Here is a 16,585-nt window from a genome sequence, read left to right on the forward strand (position 1 = left end):
TCCCGAATGATGCTCAAAAACGTAAATAAAAAATCTATTTATTTATTATTTGATATATAATGTATCTACTTGGTGGTTGTTCAGATTATAATGTCTCACTCTCTTGTGTGTATTATGCAATAAGTGTTATACTTGCTATACATTGCAACTTTATGAATACAATGATAGTATAAGCATTGCTGACAAAAAGTAGCTAAATAGTTAAACTAATTACATGTAAAAGACATAAAATGTATCATGATGGCTCTGGTTGAATCTATGTTTTGCCAACTCGTTCTTTGATGTTTGACATAGCCTCTGAATTCCACAATGAAAACAACATTATGTTGAAGTTGAAAACATAGTTTGTCAAACGTTTACAATTAAATTTACTCTAATAACCAAAAGAGTTATTTCATCTGGAAATTATTGAAACGTGGCGTACCATGTTATGGACTGTTTCTTTAGACTTCAGTTTGGTTTCAACTACTCGATTTCGTCATACCACGATCTTTCCTTTACCATCTAGCGAAACCAGCGCCATCACTTCCCCACTTAGCGAATCCTTGATTTTCATTACCACCTCTCCTACGTGTGCCCCACCAACCCTCGCCGGCTCCGTCCTGTCCCCACCGAACTAAACCACCATTCCACTGGACAAATCCTCCATTCTTACTCCACTTGCCACTTCCGGATCCTTTACCTCCCCACGTGACGCTACCAGACCCATCGCCCTGCCATTTGGCGCTACCAGAGTGACTTTCTCCTCCCCATGAAACATTACCAGATTTGTCTCCTGTTTTCAAACCGCTTGAGTCGACTTTGCTTGACTTCTTTTTTTCCACTGACCCATTCTCTTTTCCAGGCTTCGACAGAACAGTCCAAGTTGCGCTTCCATCCCCGATTTCCCTCCACTTAACATCACCAGATTTACCTCCGCTGCTCCATAGAACGCTACCGGAACTGCCATTGCCATCCAAGGTGGCGCTTGCGTCACCACTTGTGCTTCTTTCCGCAGTGCCTAACTTGTCTTCTACACCCCATACAACACCTCCTCTTTTAACGTCCAAGGTTTTGCTGACATCATTGCCAATGACAGAGCCTTGTGCTAAAAGGAGGAAGCAAATAAGAGGTAAAAATATATTATCAGCAGATTGATCGAGAATGAAAACACTTTGGTTTCTTCATTATTCTTTTCTCTTTCGTACAAAAATAAAAGGTATTGGATCTTTAATTGCTTTCTTTATCTGTCTTTGTCTGCCTGTTCAACCCCCACTTTTTCTTTCTATCTCTTTCCCTCACTGTCTCTGTCTGTTTCTCTATCTGTCCATAACTATCTATCTACCTATCTAATATATATATATATATATATATATATATATATATATATATATATATATATATATATATATATATATATATAAAGAGAGAGAGTACAGTGTAGCAAGTCAGGCTGTAATGATCCCTTGATCACTGTCGACAACTCAACCATAACATCAGTTACAAACACACAAATATAACAAAAATATATATTGCATACTGTTGCGTTATTGAAACAAAGCATAGTATTCTGCGAACTATATACATTTAGGCACATTAAGTATTTTGATTTGGTAAGAACACTTCAGCGGACACAAAAGTAAGAGATTCATCTGCATACCTGTACTGTACAGTGGAAACGAGCGCAGTCTACAACAGAGAAAGAAATACGGCAACGCCGACCTATAACCAACAGTGATTTGAACATAGACCAGAAGCAACCAAGTTATGCTGACATGTCCGCAATTTGAAATTGACTAGTTATTCGATTATATGATGAAATTTGTTTTATCGTTGTAACAGAACGCCTGATTGAATTTCGCATAAATTGTGAAACTATTTCTAAGAGAAAGTGAATCATTCAAATATAATGTTCAATTTCATTTTGATTATGTTATTGATTAAATTGTTTTTTGTTTTATTTTACATACGTGGGTTCTTGTTTTTCTATTCTATATCTCTGCTCATATCTCTTTTATTCCGTCGATTAATTTCATATTTTATTTTATTATGTACTCCATCCTGGCAATAACACTGGTCGATCATCTCCTACATAACGATAACCGAAAACAAGAAGGAACGGGGATGTCACACCTCTCTCTCTCTCTCTCTCTCTCTCTCTCTCTCTCTATCTATCTATCTATCACACACACACACACACACACACACACATAAAGATCATATGGGCTTTCCCAAGATTTAGGACATGAGGCAAAATGAAAACAATTTACGATTTTGATATTAAGCCTTACGGGAATTGCACAACATTGCCAAGTAATTTAACTTGTAGGGGGTTGTTAATAAATATAAACAGATCATGGGACCGGGAAAGGTGGAGGTTTGGTGTGACAGCGGAAAAACCTAATTATTATTTTAGTTGTTAATATATTTTATGTTTGCAATAGAGCAATAGAGAAAAGAAATGTCACTGATATTCAATTCTTTAACTCACTAAATCTGTACAGAATATGGTGTGTGTAAATACTCAGCTCTTTGCATGACAACAAAACGCTTTGGGTTCTTATTAATACAAAGTATCAACTAAACGTAGCTGTTTTATTTTCAGGTGTCAAGTTGGCCTTGAGCCATGCCTGCACAAATGCACAACCTACACCTGTTGGTAGTGTTGGCATCCTTTAGTCTTGAGACACGATGAAACTGCGCCCATGAGAGATGTCCCGGTTGGTGGTTGTGCAGCGTCTGCTGTGACTATGTAGTCCAATGCGGAAGTGGCAGTCCCTGCTGCACTTGCTGCACTTGAAGGTTGCGTCTGGTGTTGGTTGGAGCTGCTTCTTCTTCCTCTGCGATCGTCTTTCATCAGCTAGCAAGCGTAGCTTGTCCTCTCCGGTTTTCAGACCAGCGATCAGAGCATCTTCCCAGGTGTTGACATCGATATCAAGGGCTTTCATGTCGTGCTTGCAGACATCCTTAAAGCGGAAATGTAGCCGTCTGATCGACCTTTTGCCAGAGGCGAGTTCCGAATAAAGAATGTCTTTGGGGATCCGTCCGTCATCCATCCAACGTACATGGCCCAGCCAGCTGATGCGACGTTGGCGGAGGAGTGTGACCATGCTAGGAATCTTGGCACCTCGTTGTTTGTTACTCGATCGCTCCAGGTGATCCCGAGTATGCGTCAGAGGCGTTGCATGTAAAAGGCGTTCAGTCTTTTCTCTTGTGAGGCGTACAGAGTCCAGGTTTCACTGGCGTACATGAGAGCGCTTAGCACGCAGGCACGGTACACGGTGATCTTAGTGTTAGGCTTATGGTTAACCCATAATCATCGCATGCTTTAGCAAAGCGGGCCATCAGGCGCTGAAGCTCAGCTTCTGTGTGGGTGGCTAGAGCAGCATCGTCTGCGAAGAGCATGTCCCTGATGGTTACTTCACGCACTTTGCTCTTTGCCTTCAGTCGTGCCAGGTTGAACAGACTGACGTCTGATCGCGTGTGCAGGTAAACCCTTCTGTGGACGTCCCAAAGGCGTGCTTGAGCAGGACTGCGAAGAAGATGCCGAATAGCGTGGTGGCAAGGACGCAGCCCTGTTTAACAACACTGCGGATGTCAAAGGGGTCGGATGTTGAACCATCGTACTGCACTGTGCCTTTCAAGTCATCGTGGAAGGACTGGATCATGCTTAGCAGCTTTGGAGGCAACCAATTTTCGCCAGGATTGTGAAGAGTCCGTCTCTGCTGACGAGATCGAATGCCTTGGTGAGGTCTATAAAGGCCAGGAAGAGGGGTCTGTGTTGTTCTCTGCATTTTTCCTGCAGTTGCCTGACAGATAAGATCATGTCGATTGTGGACCTCTCTGCGCGGAACCCGCACTGCGACTCTGGGTAAACTCTGTCAGCAAGCGTCTGCAGTCTGTTCAGGATGACACGTGCGAAAAGTTTACCCACGATGCTGAGAAGTGATATGCCCCTTTAGTTGTTGCAGTCGCTTCTGTCGCCCTTGTTCTTGTACAGGGTTATGGTGTTAGCGTCTCTCATGTCCTGAGGCACTGCACCATCGTCCCAGCACTGGCAGAGGAGGTCGTGCAGGTGTGTGAGCAGCACGCTACATCCGTACTTGATGAGTTCTGCTGTGATGCCATCCTTCCCTGGGGCTTTACCTAGGGACAGTTTCTCTAAGGCCTTCTTTAGTTTGTCCACAGTGGGTTTCTCGTCCAGTTCAGCCATGAGAGGGAGGTTTTCAATGGCGTTGAGGTCATCGTTGGTCACGTGGTTCTTTTTGGAGTACAGTTCGGAGTAGTATTCCACCCAACGCTCCATATGCTTGCCATTGTTGGGATGGTATCGCCTGTGGCAGACTTCAGTGGGACCCATTGCTTACTTTATGCCATCGTACAAGCCTCTGATGTTTCCAATATCTGCTGCTGACTGGATGCTCTGACAGAGCTGAAGCCAGTATTCACTGGCAAACGGCTGTGCTAATCTATGCACTTTGCTTCCGGTAGACCTGTATGCCTGTAGTGTCTTCTGGCAGGGGGATCGCTTGTATTGCAGGTGAGCACTGCGACGCTTTTCTATGGCTGGCATGAGTGTGACAGAGTTAGCCTCAAACCAGTCATTGTTCTTTGATTTGATTGCTTCTTACCAAAGATCCGTGTGGCTATGCTGTACACAGTCTCTCTGATGTGATCCCATCTTTCTTTGGCACTGCCGTTGGGGAGTTCTGAATCAAACGTCTTGGAAAGAGCATAGGTGAATTCCTCCGCCTTGTCTGGATATGATGTTTTGCTCACATCAATGCGTGGTTTACCCTCTTGCCTAGAGCAGTGGATCTTCTTCTGCTGAAGCTTCATTTTGCAGCACACCAGCGAGTGGTCGGTGTTGCAGTCAGCACTGTGGAAGGTACGGGTAAGAAGCACACCCTTCATGGCTGACCGTCTTGTAATGATCAAGTCCAGATGGTGCCAGTGTTTAGACCGGGGATACCTCCAAGACACTTTGTGCTGTGGCTTTGTCTGAAAGAATGAATTGGTGATGCTGAAGTCGTGGTACAAGCACATCTCTAGAAGGCGCTGCCCATTCTCATTCATCTTCCCAAAACCAAACTTGCCAAGACAGGACGGCCAAGAGCCATGGTCGGCACCCACCCTAACATTGAAGTCGCCCAGCAAAATCAAGTTCTCTTCCTTGGGAATTTTGTCGACAAGCGAGTTTAACTCATCGTAAAACTCGTCCTTGGTATCTATGGAGGATCTTAGTGTGGGAGCGTAAACGCTGATCAGGTTGACAGGCCCGTTTGTGGTGTGGAGGCTGAGGGATAGCAGTCTTCCATTTCCTTGTTGGCAGGGTTCTATCATCCCCAGCAGTGTTCCTGACAGCGAATCCAACACCAACACTGTGGCGGGACGGCACCTTATTGGCTGGGGGCTGCCCACTTTGAGGCTGACGGTAGCTGTCCAGTGAAACCTGTTGGTCTCTCCCACTGTCAGAAACAACCCCTGGCGTCTGGCTCTACGCCAATCGAGCGGTGATTTATAACTGGTAAACTGCTGATTCCCGTGTTGTGTCGACGCTGTGTAGCGAAGCTGGAGTGTCCTCTCCAGGGCGCAAGCCTGGGCAGGGTGATATGGAGAATCAACTGTTGCCCATGCAGCTGATCCCCCCTCTCCACGCAGCTGATGGATCCAAGGGAAAGGACAAGCCGATACGTCATGGCACCAGCTGCTTCGCAGGAGTTGCCGAGGTGACACTGAAATCAATGCCAAGTCGCCTTTAGGGATTCCGTCTCCGGATTTTCTGTTAGAGTTTACTCCTTTAGCCTTCCCCATGACAGGGTATAGTCGCAAGGCAGCGAAGGTTTGAAATAGGAGTTTACCTTCTCCTAGATGGGCGACCACTCAAGGTTAACGAGCCCCATCTGCCCGAAGCATTTGGTTTTGAGGCGCCGGAAACTCGCCTGTCATCCCTTCTCCAGTCAGTTTAAAACAGGTTCCACCACTCGTGAAGGCCTGGAGCTGTATTTGGTTGTCAGCCATTGGGAGATTTCCAATGGAAGTGGGTGCTTATCTCCCACATCCGCCCCCGGTGATGACAACCCTTGGAACCCCTGTTTGTAGTATATATCTGTTTACAACAGACATCTTAAGGTGTAAAACAGTTCACAACGAACAAGTGTTTGTAGTGACCGCATGAACGGGAACATCAGATAAGAACTGCTGCATGCTTATAGTAAACACCTATTAATAGAAGTACAATGTTTAGAGTTAACACCTGAACGTCACGTACAAAACTAAATTCTGAACCTTAATTGCTATAAATGATTTAAGTAAAATATAAGTAAATTTATTCACCGTGTTCCTGTTGCTTATCGGTGCATTGATAACAAATATACATTTTATCTTTACTCACATACAAAACCAATTTGTTATTTTTGTTTTGCTGTTAATTAAACACATATCTAAACAAATCAGTAGTGACAAAATTATTGAAAATATTGTTTTTGAAATAAATCAGTGGCGATTACATCTATAATTGATCAACCTATCCCAAAGCAAATTAAAAAGGAAACTCCAAGCTCTAGTAATTCGTGTTACAACTTGAAAAGAAATGGGACATATTAATATACAAATTTAAACAGATTTATCAATAATGGAAAATGAGCAACAATTAAAATTTGTATCACTTTTCAAAGCGTATTTAATGAAATCATCATTGGAAACATATGATAACTTGTTTCTATAAAAGCAAAGCTAAACCTGACAAAATGACTTATGACAACCCTTTCAAACCAAAAAAGCAATCTGAATACAAGTATATATTTTATGGAACAAAATTCATTAACATAATTAACAGAGGATAAATGGAAACGGTGATAAAACATATTCTTCACACAGAATATGGACCAAAAGTCAGCGAAAGTGTACGATAAATGTCTGATAGAATAGAGTAATTAATTTTTACATATATATAAACAAAACACCTCAGTTGAATTATATGCATACTTCTACCTAACTGGATGAAAAAGGCTTGTGTTCATGTTAAATAAGAAACCTGCACTTGTTTCTTTTGTGGTATAGACAGTGTATTAAATACATCAACTGATCACGTTGATGAGACATCAAAATGTCATTTAAATACATATCATCGGTTTTAATGTCTTATAAAATTCAGTATGTCAAAACAACTGCAAATGATATATCATTTAATTTGTATAAAATCTTACACCAAACAAGTTAGATACTGTGACAAACAAGTTAGATACTGTGACAAACAAGTTAGATACTGTGACAAACAGTCAGACATGTTGATGATATTCTCTTCTTACTTTGTTTGAAGATTTCATTACGTTATAATTCAAATTTGTTATGTTTGTCTATATTGTATGCTTAATATTTTTTCCATGATTCAGAGTTGTGAAACGAATGCCTACCTGGTTTTATCGCGATTGTAAGAAGTAAACGAGATGTTGACATATTTTAGTTGATGACCTGAAAACTTGCTTACGACTTAGAAGGCTTGTTTCCGAAGGAAATCTATTGTGTCACAGGTAATGTGGGGTTTGTATACAAATAGGATCTGTAAACATTGTTCATTCATGGTTCATATCAGTATTTTGTAATCTATGATCAGAGTTTGAAGTTGTGCTCAGATATAATTTGAAAGGAATTATTTACTTAAAATATTTGTTGGCATTACAAAGTGCTCATTGAATATTTGGACTAAAACACTACTTTCGGATTATTTAGAATTCATTCAAAGACTTTCTGGGTTAAATAATTTTCGTACATCCAGACATTCAAGACTATTGGGATTCATTCAGAACATCCTATTCTTGCTGGACTTGAGATGGGATATTTAAAATTATTTGGGATTTAATTCACATTCTGTAAGTTTCACGTGAGTAGTACTGAATTGCCGCCGAAGGGCTCCGCGATTGTAAAATGAGGTCAAACACGCATTCCGATCTTTCTGTTTCTGTCGGAGTGAGGTAAAACATGGGTCATGCCAGCTAAACGACCAACGAAGTAGGCGGCCATTTTGATGGATTGAGAGATGAACGGATTGAACAAAACATTGAAGTTTTCCGCTTCGTTGTCTTTTATATTTTTTATATTTTTTCTTTAAAACAGGCTATTTTCGTCTTTTTCAACGTTTTTGGAGTTCTGAATTATAGAATAATCCTTTTATATCTTTGTTTTTGAGATATTTAATTTTATAAATGAGAATAACTTGTTTTAAGAGTCGATTAGCAATTTTAAACACCTCTTACCTCTTGCTGCTGATTTGAACGACGAAATGGATGTTTGATATATGTTCTTCTCACAAGATAGTCTACCTTAAATTTGTAAGGTTTATTAGGCTTCCGTACACATTACATCAGCTTGGTTTCTCTTGTTAACATACGTAGGGGCAATATAATCGGGACTGCGATGAGGTGATGCGTTATGCGTTTTAACTAATTTGTCTAAATCATCGATATGACGATAACTGATTGTGCTTCATCATTCTATACATAGCTGTTATAATTGCTCCTTGCTCTCTTTCGTCATAATTAGCTTTTGCTACATTTTGCGTCATAAAAAGTACATCCCATTGTTTGTCATATATGTATTGACACATTGGTTAGCAAACTCGCAACTTTTGTCCGAGCGTAGTCTAATTGGTTATTGATTCTGAAAAATCTCTTTCATGGTATTGAGAACAGACTTAGCAGATTTATTTTAATGATTTTAACCACATACATCTGGAAAAAATATAGATCACAAATAGTAAATATCGGATTTCATCATTTTCTTTCGACAGATTTACCACTCATATGAGATCTGCATTAAACCGTTTATCAGTGGAGGAGACTCGTACATTGGAAGTTTCGAATTTATGCCGTACTTGTTTTTGTAGAGAACATGAGTCTTGATTATTGAAGCATTTCCTAATAAAGTATAAACCGAATTGGTCTGGATACTTTTTATGCAAGATTTTGTTGAGTTTCTGAGGACCTGCCAATGCATCTGGATTGGAGATATTAAAGTAATAATTCTCACGGGTTTCATCCTTTTGCTTTTATCCATTGTCTTCGTGAGATGCTAATAGAATAATGTTTGAAAATATATCAACTCACTTTGTATCATTTTTTCTTTATTTTCTAAAAATACAGTTCTTTTACAGTTTAAAAAATAAAAGAAAAGTATCATGCATATAAATTTGACAAACATTCCTCTGTTTCATGTAGCTACCAATATGTATGTATGTACGTATGTATGTATGTATGTATGTATGTATGTATGTATGTATGTACGTACGGATGGATGGATGGATGGATGTGTATGTGTGTGTCTGTGTGTTTGTATGTATGTATGAGGAGAAAGCGATTGAAAGTATAAAAAAATGAACGTACAATTGTGCTAATTTTTAGAATATTGCATAGCGAACTGGAGAGATATTTTTCTTAAAAATCTGAACACAACAATAATGGTAATCATAAAAATAAATGACAAACGCATATGTACAAATGTAGTTAAGATTATAGCAGTATGGATGATGATCCATGAAGAATGGATACTGTTGAAAAAGTCTTAAATAGTCAATTTTAATTAAACAGTTTTATTTTAAAAACAAAATGTCTTTTTCCCACAACTATTCGGTGTGGATAGTATAACTATTTGAGTCTTTTTCCCCCAAATAAATCATCTTTAAAACCATGTCAAATATTTTCTCTTCCCATGTTTCAGTTTCAAATTCATTTCGTCTCCATTGATCAAAAAAGTGTCTGTTTATATGCAGATGTTTGATTTGGTAGTATATCCAACTTAGCAGTAGCCTCCTCCCATTCTTCAAGAATTTTTTTTATCGTCCATAGCATGTATGAGAGAAATATGTATCATGATACATTCGTGGCGAACTTAAGATGGATGATTCACTTTACATCCATAACAATTTTCTCTCTGTACTTGTTCAACAATGTTCAACAATATTCAACACATTGAGAGAATAACGAAGATTAAATTCATTTTCTAATATTTTACTGGTTCTTTCATTCAAATAAGTTGTAAATTGTATTAAAGTATTTTCCTTGATGTTTTAAATAGTTTTTCAATGGACAATGAGCTAAATCAATACACTTATGTTACTGAGAACTAAAGTTCTCTCTTATCGAAAGGTAGGCTAACACAGTGAATCTATACAAGACCAAATGATATAGACCATACTAGTCTCTGTCTACTTCAATTATATATCATTCCTTCACCACAAACTGTATCATGTTAAGCACTAGTATCAGGATATATAGAATCTATGTTGGGGTTTGGACAGAGACAAGGAAATCCCAATCAAAGGGTTATATTATTTGTCTCCCCACGAGGCTTGCCCGGATGGGGAGACATATAACGTAACCCCGCGACTGGGATTTCCTTTTCTCTGTCCAAACCCCAACGTAGATTGTTTTTCTCACCCAATTTTTCCTTTAAAGTAAAAAGAATTCTTCACTAGTGTTCTCGTCCAATGTTTGCATGCTTCGCATGAATATAAATATGTTAATGAGGGCTGTCGTGTGACCTTTAAGTCCGAAGTACACAGTTTATACGCGTGAGCAAAAAAAAAAAAATAAAGAAAAAAAATAACATAAAACGTCGCATAGTAACGAGGTATTATCACATTTAATATATGGATGTTATATGAAATTGACAATAAATAATTAATATTTATTACAAGAAACTGTTTTTTTCATTAGTTCCAATTTTTAAAAGTTATATTGTAAATAATAAAAGGATATTGGCTACTCAGCTCTGCTGTAGATATACTTAGTACAAGCTGTAACGAAGAGTAACATCTTGCTTTATTATTCATGGGTAATTAGAGATCTGTGTCAATATCGTATATAACTATTCCTTTCTTTGGAGTAGGTGAAACTGTTTGTGACATACTTGTGTTGTCCTTAAAATTAATTGTAAAATTACCCTCGTGTATAATAGACCCTCCAAAAATGGACTCTAGCGGATAACCATGTCCTAAACTTTCAAGTTCACAGAATCTTTGAACATTTATTTTTCTGTCCTGGAAATATGGCAAGTGCTACAGTGAAATTTTCTTATGGATTAATGTGCTGAAGGATAAATTATTCCTTCTGGCTGGTAAGTGTATTATTTGTCATTAAATATTGTAGGTATACTTTTTATTCAGCCGGGGCACATTGGAGATGCTTTACAAAATTAGAAATAAAGCATGTTTTATATAACACTTTTCTGGCTGTTACTAAATTTTCCGTACTTGTTAAGAGAGTTGGGAGGCTATGAAGTGTAAAGGTCTATAGTCTATTGCATGGATCAGCGTTTTCTGTCATAGTTCATTTCACACAGCATTGAGAATTTTATCCTATCTGTAGCAGTCATTTTCCAGGTCAGCGTCATTAAATCTAGCTAACAGTATATAACTTATTTCACACGAAGTATTTAAAACTAGTTAGGTAGCTTTAGCTACATTAATGACGCTGACCTGAAAATGTACTGAGCTAGCCCTGTATATAGGATAAAATTGATCATGCTTTGTGGAACGAACTAGCATAATACCAAAAAAGCTCGACATCGCATGCGTTTGTGTCTTTGTCTCTCTCGAAATGTTTTTGCATGGTGTGTTCTCAAAGATGGATTTACCTTAAGTTACTATGTTTTTGTTATATATTTGTTGCTGTTGTTGTTTTTGTTTGATTTTAGTACAACTACGTCAGGCACAGCAGAAGACAACAAGGGTTTCTTTTTTCAAAAGTAGTTCTGAGCGCGTGGACACTTTGACTGAGACGACTGGTCTGAGATGACTAGACTGAGATAAGAAAAATAAGGTTAGCAAAACAACTAGATTTCTCTGTCGCATGGGTGAGAAATACTCCTCCCAATCTTGACATTCCAACACTTTATTCCTCAAAGCATCCGAAAACAATTTCTTTTTGTAACTTTTTAGTTGGTTGTGAGGAATGTCAAGCTTGACGAAATACTGCTCCCATTCTAGAAGGACGTTATTTTTACATCCACTGCTTCCAAAATCTGATCAAAATATTTCTTCACTTGCTGCTAGAGTAAGGATCTTGCATTCATGTTGCAAGCATGACACTCGTTTGATCTACATCACTTAGAATTCGTCATTGTAACACTTTAAATATTATATGACACATGTAATTCATAAATACTGTTCAATTCTGCCTTCTTGTTATTAACAAAAGTGACATCGAAGTTTTTTATTGTTAAATTTTGTTAGAGATATTTTCCGCGATGAGATTTAAAGCACGTTTTAGTACTTGTCAGGTATTATTTGTTTAGGCCAGTTCATAAAGTTAACAAGTCTATCTTAACTAAATATCATATCATCTCGCGCGCATTGGAATCATCTCGTACGATGCATATTAGCGTCAACAGAATCGACTTCTAAATCCATATTTTAAGAATCAAAATTTCCCTCTAAAAATGATTTAAAGAGCAGTATAGTTACCTACAAATTACTCACTGTCTCAAAGATGTCAAGTGGTTGCTTTATAGACTTCTTCCCATTAGAATCATAATAACAATTTCATGTTTCCATCTTTTTTACAACTAATGAATACTTCTCATTCAGTAAACAAGAAATGTTTCTCCGTGCTGGTGGCCAGATTAATTCACTAATATCACCAACGCTGTCTTTAACATTACAACTAAACATGTCGATTTGCAGTTGTGATTTGTTGGTTTTTATTCTTTCTACTACATATTTTAAGACCAAGAATAGTAACATTCAAAACTTGTTTTCCAAAGAACCATGGACATAAACATGTTTGCTGAAATATCACTGGGCTTTTTCAGTACACCAGAAAACTTATCAGAGCACTTAAGACTATGTTATTATATGCTCATTTTTTCCCCGTTAACTTTACATTGTCAGCATCGTGCAATATTACTAGATACTGAACCCGCGCGCCAATACACATATAGCATTCACGTGCATAAAGGAACTACTTTCTGTTGTAAACAAACAATGGACGCAGACGCCAGAACTTTTGATTTGTAAACAAATCATGTACACTCCCGTAAGAGGCGCTTTACGTTGTGGTTGTTTAAATTTGTTTCTGAATGAACTAAAACAGATGTTTCGTGGACTGCCACATACCAGATGATTTGGCACATTCAGCGTTGATACAATGTTTCGGATTTAGGCTAGCTACAGTATACAACAGACGCAAGAAAGGGTCCTTACAAATAACATACAAGTGACAAGTCATATACTGTCTTCTTTAGCTGGTGATAAGAATGGCAAAAAAAAAAATATACTTACGGTTTTACATCCTGAATTTCCTCAAAATGTACTTTCTTAGTTCTGCAAATCCGAATTACATGAGCCATGTCATAGGTTCTCAATCTTGATTACACATTTTGAAATTGTAATGTCATTTCGATGATAAGTGCAATTACATCCTCCTTACTGCACTCAAAATGAAATAAGCATTAAATTCCATAGCGTCTTTTTGTTAATTGCAATTGAAAGACTTCTTATTTTTCCCACATTATGATTTCAAACATTCAATGACAGAAACAGAAACACATCTGCAGATGTCAACACGCTTCTCCCTAGCTTCTTCAATCCCATGTATTTCATGTGGAATTGTCACATACAAATCGAGTCCATAGTCACGAAATTTCGTAGAATCGAAAACAAATACCAAAATCTATTCATTCCAGATCAGCTGCAAAAGTTGTTGCAATACACAATCATTCACAATATGACTCCAGATTTCAATTTTAACTAGACACGCCATTTTCTTTCGAAAGTTATGTCGAGCGCGCGACTAAGTTCAAATTTATCTGGGCGTAGTTATGTGCGCATTGATAATGTTGTTGTGTAATGATGAATATGCGCTTGTGTATTTAGTTTGGAATGCGGCATACATTAGGTTACTTTGTTTCGTGTAGTGTATTTTGTTAATATAATTAAGCATTAGGTAGAATTTAAAAAATTAGCATATAATAAAATGGTTACTGCATTTGTATGGGAAAATATGAACTCGTTTTGTCGGATGGATATACTGCACTCCCAAGGTCGTGCAGTATTTCCACTCGAAAAAAATCGTTCATATTTTCCCATACAAATGCAGTAACATATAATTACAGTATTGGCAATTCCATGAATATGATGCCCGCCAAAAGCCTCAGCTGCAGAATTTTCAAATTAGCAGTATCAATTAACAGTTCGTTTCGTATTTGTCTGAGATTTTACATGTACCATCATAGCACAGAAATGCAATAGTGGTATGCAATACGCAGATACGTTCAAGATATTACAACAGCAACACGTATCTCTTCAGGGTTTAGTTTGTACCTCGAGTCAATTTATAACTGTTACAGTTGCCCAAAATGATGGCAATACAAATATGCGTTTCGTTATCATGGATGCAAAATATAAATCAATAAATCAACAGAGAGATAAATAAAACTATTAAGCTATTTAATAAAGAAGAAATAGAAGTTTAAAAAAACAGCGAGGTGGAAAGAGTACGAGCTAGCACCATTTATTATACGTTTTAAATATATAATAAATCATTCTTTAAAATAGCAAGAATTGTGTTGTGAAGTTGAGCAGTATGGATGAACGTCTCGTGACATTTTGCTCAAGTACGTTTTCAAGAATAGTTAAAATGAGAAACTGTTCATGAGTGTATAACTGGTCGTATTCCCCCACCCTCCACTCCTTTCTTAATCCATTTGGAAATATTGTTCTATTAAGTAACAAATGGCAGGAAACTTTGGAAAGAGACAAACAGACATACGTACAGACCGACCTAGGCAGGCTTCACCGTGAATACGTAAAGTAACATTAATAGTTTCAAAGACATTTACAAGAAAGAGGATAAAATATAGCCAATATAAAATTGTAATAGAAAAGGACAAAACTGAACTATTTATAGTAAATATACGTACCAATTACTAGTGCCAACAGAGAGGCAAAACAAAGCACTACCGCATGCATGGCTATGTTGACTGCAGTATAAAACAACTGTCACATACATCGTGAGACATGTGATCAATTATAAATGCCTTGTCTCCATGTATGTAAGATATATGACTCAGATCTACCAAACAATTGTAAAATGCCATCATTTATACTTGTCAAGAGGTGTATCCCAAACATGTTGAGGAACATTTCAGTATGTACTGCTGCCGCTTAGAAATACTAAAATGCTCGGTGGACTTTGGAGATTATTGGCTATTGCTTAATTAATTAATTAATTAAGTAAGTAAGTAAGTAAGTAAGTAAGTTAGTAAGTAAGTAAGTAAGTAAGAAGGAAGAATTCCAAGAACAATAATTACAGCTACTACTACTACTACTACTACTACTATTGTTATTACTATTATTATTATCATTATTATTGTGGTTGTTGTTATAGTTTTTACTTTTGTTGTTCTTTTTTAGCAATCACTTCAAAAGTATATAATAATGCCGATACAACTTGTACCATTTCCCGTGCTTTGGATACTGCTAACAATAAATTCATGTAATAGTAATTCTACTGCTGTTACCAATGCAACCACTGTTGATTCTTCTGTCACTACTACTGCCACTACTGCTAACAGTACTATTTTTTGTCATGTATTTAATTATCTATACGAATCTATCCACAATGATATAACCACATTGACGTTATGTCGACCAGAACTCGTTGACGGTTTTGTCCAATTTGAAAACAATTCTCTCTCTCTCTCTCTCTCTCTCTCTTTCTCTCTCTCATATCAGTAAATATATTTCGTGCAGTAGATATTAGGTTCATTGAATTTTAATTCATACATCTGATTAGCCAAACTTATCTATTTCTTTTTCTCTTTTCTACTTACAGCTGTGACAACAAAAGTTGATTTATCGCAATCAAGTACTGCACTGCGTAATTGTAATATAACAACACTGACAGCGGGGCTAACAGTGGTACCCACAGCGTACAAGTGATGTTGTTTGTTGTGAAATGTACTCGCAACTCGGGTCGAGTCAAATTAAGTAATCTTTATTCAAATTCGGTACATATGCTTTACACTTAAAACACAAGCTCTTTGAACTTTTACTACCGAACATTTAAAACAATTAATAATTTAAATAACATTTGGTACTAACCTGTAAAACAGAATATGCAACAGAGGTAAGGAATACTTTGTTACAATGTCACTTGTCTAATTTTGGACCCAATTTTTCATTTGATTCTTATTTCGATTGTTTTAGAAAAATTACCTAAAGCGGTGTTTAAAATTATTTTTCGACTAAAATTGTACTATTTTTTTTACCCCGAAAATCGCCAACGTTTAATTCTATTTACCAAAATACCGAGTAGGAATTTTTTTATTTTCAAACTCACTAATTTTATATGCATACCATTAAACATATTTGATAATGTCACAACCCCTCGACAGTATATGAACTAATACGACAGAAAGGTGGGCATTTAAATTTTGAATGACTCAAAAGCCTCCAGGCAGCAACGCCGACAGCTTAAATACATAAACAACTCAAGGTAAAATATATAACAATTTAATCAATATTAACAATAAATAAAACCATTCAAGCAATTTCTGGATAGAAATCGTACACTTGCACTCCACTCATAAATTAATACATTAATTGACA

At 37.3% G+C, this 16,585-nt stretch overlaps 1 protein-coding gene across 1 annotated transcript in view; it reads right to left on the minus strand.

Annotated features, from left to right (window-relative positions):
* LOC149799377 (uncharacterized) overlaps window positions 1-15,032 on the minus strand; it is a 15,233-nt gene extending 201 nt beyond the window's left edge. The window contains exons 1-2 of the mRNA XM_089958710.1: window positions 14,896-15,032; window positions 1-1,087 (exon numbers count right to left, since the gene is read on the minus strand). The exon at window positions 1-1,087 is cut by the window's left edge and continues 201 nt beyond it. Of these exons, the coding sequence (XP_089814836.1) occupies window positions 498-1,087; window positions 14,896-14,944 (639 nt within the window). The 5' untranslated portion in view covers window positions 14,945-15,032 and the 3' untranslated portion in view covers window positions 1-497. The remainder of the gene's footprint in view (window positions 1,088-14,895) is intronic.
* Between the last annotated feature and the right edge of the window lie 1,553 nt (window positions 15,033-16,585).

The sequence above is a fragment of the Sinohyriopsis cumingii genome, chromosome 5, assembly GCF_028554795.1.
Source record: "Sinohyriopsis cumingii isolate HCF-2022 chromosome 5, ASM2855479v2, whole genome shotgun sequence".
NCBI lineage: Eukaryota > Metazoa > Mollusca > Bivalvia > Unionida > Unionidae > Sinohyriopsis > Sinohyriopsis cumingii.